Source organism: Prunus persica, chromosome G1, assembly GCF_000346465.2.
Source record: "Prunus persica cultivar Lovell chromosome G1, Prunus_persica_NCBIv2, whole genome shotgun sequence".
Lineage (NCBI taxonomy): Eukaryota > Viridiplantae > Streptophyta > Magnoliopsida > Rosales > Rosaceae > Prunus > Prunus persica.
This window is the reverse complement of record NC_034009.1, coordinates 41,432,286-41,436,796: the sequence shown is the minus strand read 5'-3', so window position 1 is coordinate 41,436,796 and position 4,511 is coordinate 41,432,286. Positions and strand designations below refer to the sequence as shown.

Sequence of the window (4,511 nt, the reverse complement as noted above, 5' to 3'; positions counted from 1 at the left end):
CGAGTGTGCGCGTGATACTCAGGATACAGGATAAGAGAGAGAGAGAGAGAGAGAGAGAGAGAGAGAGAGAGAGAGGGTTAGTGGCTTGGACATGTACGTATGATTTTGAAATATTGTCTCCTTTTTTTTTGCTTTTTAGGCTTATAAGAGGAGCATCCTCATTTTAGTGTTGGCATCCCTCAAAATACAAGTAAATTAATTAGTTGAGGTAGTAGAGAGAGGGACAGAAGTGTTGAATAGAAAGATGGGAGACCAAAGTCCAACAGGATCGAAGTTGAGTCCAGTTCTCATCAAGATCAAGCCTTACCTGGCTATGGTCTCCCTTCAATTTGGATATGCAGGCATGTATATCATCAGTATGGTCTCGTTTAAACACGGCATGAGCAACTTTGTTCTCTCAGTCTACCGTCATGTTGTTGCCTTTTGTGTTATTGCCCCCTTCGCCTTTGTTCTTGAAAGGTTCTCTCTCTCTCTCTCTCTCTCTCTCTCTCTCTCTCTCTCTCTCTCTCTCTCTCTCTCTCTCTCTCTCTCTCTCTCTCTACCAATTATATATTTGTTTTCTATCCCTTTACAAACAACCATGCATGCATGTATAAGCGCTATGTCACCAAAACTATATTTCAAAAGACTTGAATTATCATTAGTACCAAGAAATTGTTAATTTGTGTCACAGATTCAAACAAAATCTTCGATTCATATTTACAATTTGACAACATATCAGATTTTATGCCGAAATAATATTTGTATATTAATGTGCGTACATGTTTCTATATAATATATATATCTCTTATTTTGCCCTACTAACTTGACCACATTCTCTCTTACAGGAAAATAAGGCCAAGAATGACTCTCCCGATATTCCTGAGAATAGTTCTGCTTGGTTTTCTTGAGTAATGCTCTAACAACTAAAATTTGGCAAATAAATTTTGAGATTATTGCATGTACAATCATCATATATTAATATTTGATTATTACAGGCCAGTTCTTGATCAAAACTTATACTTTCTGGGAATGAAGTACACCTCAGCAACATTTGCATCTGCTGTTGTCAACGTCCTTCCTGCCATCACCTTCATAATGGCAGTTTTTTTCAGGTTAAAAAAGTAGATAATCATATTCCAGTATGCTTAGTAATTATTTTAGTGCGTTAATAAAAAGGTTAGTGTATGCTTAAGAGCCAACACATTGGAAGGCACTAAGGGAAATTGGAATATACTATTCCAATCACACCGTGCCACGTCATCGTTTTGATTTTTTTTTGTTTTTTTGTTTCCCTTATTTTTTTGATGAAATCATGGTCGACATGATGCCATCATAATCAGTTCCCACATAACGTGAAAGAAAAAACAATTACACCTTTTGTTTTTTTGTGTGGAATCTTCTTGATAATTTTTGTGACAGATGATGTAAGCCTTGGCCAGTACACGTGTTATTTGCTAGAAGAGGAAAAAGAAAAAAAAAAACCCAAAATAAAAAGTTGGGATTCTCTGCTTATGTAATACACTGCATGCTTGAATTATATAAAACCATATTATTTATTTAAAATAATTATAATATTGTGAGTGCAAGTATGTTCCTAGAATAAACAATCATATCACCTAGATATGTTTTAATATTTGTTCTTATTCCTTAAAAATGTCGTTTTCGTGCATATCTATGTACGAATAATTTCACAAGAATCATATTAATATTTGATCTAGTTTTTCTAATTGAATTATGATATATAATCATTAATAATGATTAGTTTGCCTAAGTCGTATCCTAATTATGTTATTATTTTGATTAATCAGGTTAGAGAGTGTGAACGTTAAGAAGCTACATAGCCTGGCAAAGGTGGTGGGAACTGTAATCACTGTTGGAGGAGCCATGGTGATGACACTGTACAAAGGCCCCATTGTGGATATCATACGAGGCCACGCACACAGCCACGGCACTAGCACCACCGACTCCACCAACCAGCATTGGGTGGCTGGCCCCTTGATGCTCTTAGCTAGTTGCGGTGGTTGGGCCAGTTTCTTCATCGTTCAAGTAAGTCAAACATTTACAATTGATAGTTTGAAAACGTACGTACATATCATCATGTCTACCAAAGAGAATACTTTGCAACTTGTAAAATTTCGTATGGATAAATGTTTGTGATAAGCTGATCTAATTAAGCTTTTTTTTATATGTGTTGCACTTCAGTCATTTACTTTAAAGAAGTACCCAGCAGAGCTTTCTCTCACAGCTTGGATATGCATTATGGGAGTGTTGGAAGGTGGGGTAATAACATTTGCGGTGGAACGCAAAATGAGTGTTTGGGTTATAGGCTGGGATTCGAGGCTCCTTGCTTCAGTTTACTCTGTGAGTGCACAATAATCTTCCCTATATAACACGGCTTAGAAACATTGCAGGCATTTGACACACTTTGTATTGATCTTTGTGATTAGGGAATTGTTTGTTCTGGACTTGCATATTATGTGCAAGGTGTTGTGAGTAGGGAACGAGGCCCCGTTTTTGTAACAGCTTTCAGCCCTCTATGCATGATCATCACCGCCGCCCTAGGAGCCATCGTTTTAGCTGAAAAAGTCCACCTTGGAAGGTACAATACTAAAACCTCCATATAAACTTCCACGTTTGGATGACGAGGGAATGTTTTCTTACCAGACTGTGAATCGAGATTTACAATCTGACTCTATAGAAAATAAAAAAACTTATGTTGCCAGACAGTTCGGCAATAGAACATTTTCCAATACTGACATCAATAGGGTTGCGGAGCAATGACCATCTTTCTTTTACTGATTGATTGTTTGTTTGTCTCCTTTGTGCTTTGTCTCAGTATAATTGGAGCCATTTTCATAGTCTTCGGTCTCTACACTGTGGTATGGGGCAAAAGCAAAGACCCACTAGCCTCAAGCGCACCATTGAAAGATGAGAAAAGCAATAACCTTGAGTTGCCAGTGACGGCTGATCCCAATGGCATCAGTGGACGCACCTGATCACAAGATTTCATTTTCAAGATCCCTAAACTAAATTAAGGAACAATTAATCATGAAGATTGATATGTATTTGTCGATGTTCTGATTCGAGAATAGCAAAAGTTTCACGAAAGATTATGTCCCAAATTAATCTTTCTTGGAACCTTCCTTAGTTATGTCAGGTTGCATTTAACTACATGCATGTATTAAATTTTGACTTTTTGATCCCATGCACCTTGAGAGTGTATGAAGTGATCAGTGTAATAATTTTAATAATTCTAGCTAATTATGTTTGTTTATGTTTTAATCGAACAATTTGCAATGATATCTGAAAAGTGAAAACCAAAACCCTTGAATATTCCAGAGTATTTTTCAGGTGTGTGTAAATGGGATTGCTTAGAATTTTACTTCACATCACTATATATATATATATATATATATACGGCCGAATAATATATAAGAATATTGGCTGCAGAAGATGAAGGAGAGAATCAAATACCTGGAAACTTGGATTTGAATTTTAAAGGGAAAGAAGTAAACGATAATTTCCTTGCTTTCTGATCTGTTTACATGAAAGTATAGGACTATATTCCCGCTTAATTAATTAAGAAAGCTTGTTTTGGCTCACATTTTGGTGAAGAAAAACAAAATGATTGCTTTGCGTGGTCATACGTATGCATTTGTTTTTCGTTACAAAAGGCTAAAGTTTTTTTTTTTTGTAAAAATCCTGCATATGGTTGCAGTTGTGTTGGATGGTGTGGCAGCTGTTGAGAGTATTTTACATCGAATGGTGGAATCTTTGTCTTAGTATTTAAAAGATCTTGGATCTCTCAATCTATTGTCAATTGATTTTGGAGTGAATGCTGACATTCTAATTGTTGTGCACGCGGAAGCGTTTCAAGTCAGCCAATATGATATCGATAAAATAACAAAGACAAGATAAGGCATATGCAGATAAACCAAACAACACACAAAGGTACATAAGATTACAGAGGAGTTAACGCTCTCACCACAACATGAGATTTCGTAGTTCAACTCTCACAACCCAAATCCCAAATACACCATATCACTCACACTCATAATACAGATACATATGAGCCAAGAACAAATCTCAAATTCTTACTCACAGAGAAAAGAGATACAAAGAGAGCTATTACATAGAAGTTACAAACACAAGGAACAAAAAAGGAGAACCAACCCAGAAATATAGCTGATGCCAAAGAAGAGAGACTCTTACACAAAGTTGCATCAACCTATACACTAATACAAAGAGCCTTGATTTCTCACAAATTGATTATTCTCTCTCAACATACTGTGTAGACAAAGAGAAGCTTACCTCACTCTCCCACAAAGGATGCAACCCACCAAGGTCAGATACGAGATTCCTCTTCAAATAGGTGATTGCCCTTCCTTTATTTCTCTTCTAAATATGGTGCACCACCACACTAGGAGCATAAGCAAAGAGCCCTGATCTCTTCCTTTCCCAACTCAAAAGAGAGCTTTTCTCTCTTGTAGATATGACGGCCACACTTGACTCCAATATCACTCTCTCCA

General features: G+C 36.6%; 1 protein-coding gene across 1 annotated transcript; it reads left to right on the top strand.

Annotated features, from left to right (window-relative positions):
• Positions 136–3,315, top strand: LOC18789555 (WAT1-related protein At4g08300). Its single transcript, XM_007223297.2, has 7 exons — positions 136–459; positions 828–890; positions 978–1,094; positions 1,791–2,028; positions 2,185–2,343; positions 2,430–2,581; positions 2,819–3,315. The coding sequence occupies exons 1-7, from the start codon at positions 245–247 to the stop codon at positions 2,976–2,978; spliced, it is 1,104 nt and encodes a 367-aa protein (XP_007223359.1). The 5' UTR covers positions 136–244; the 3' UTR covers positions 2,979–3,315.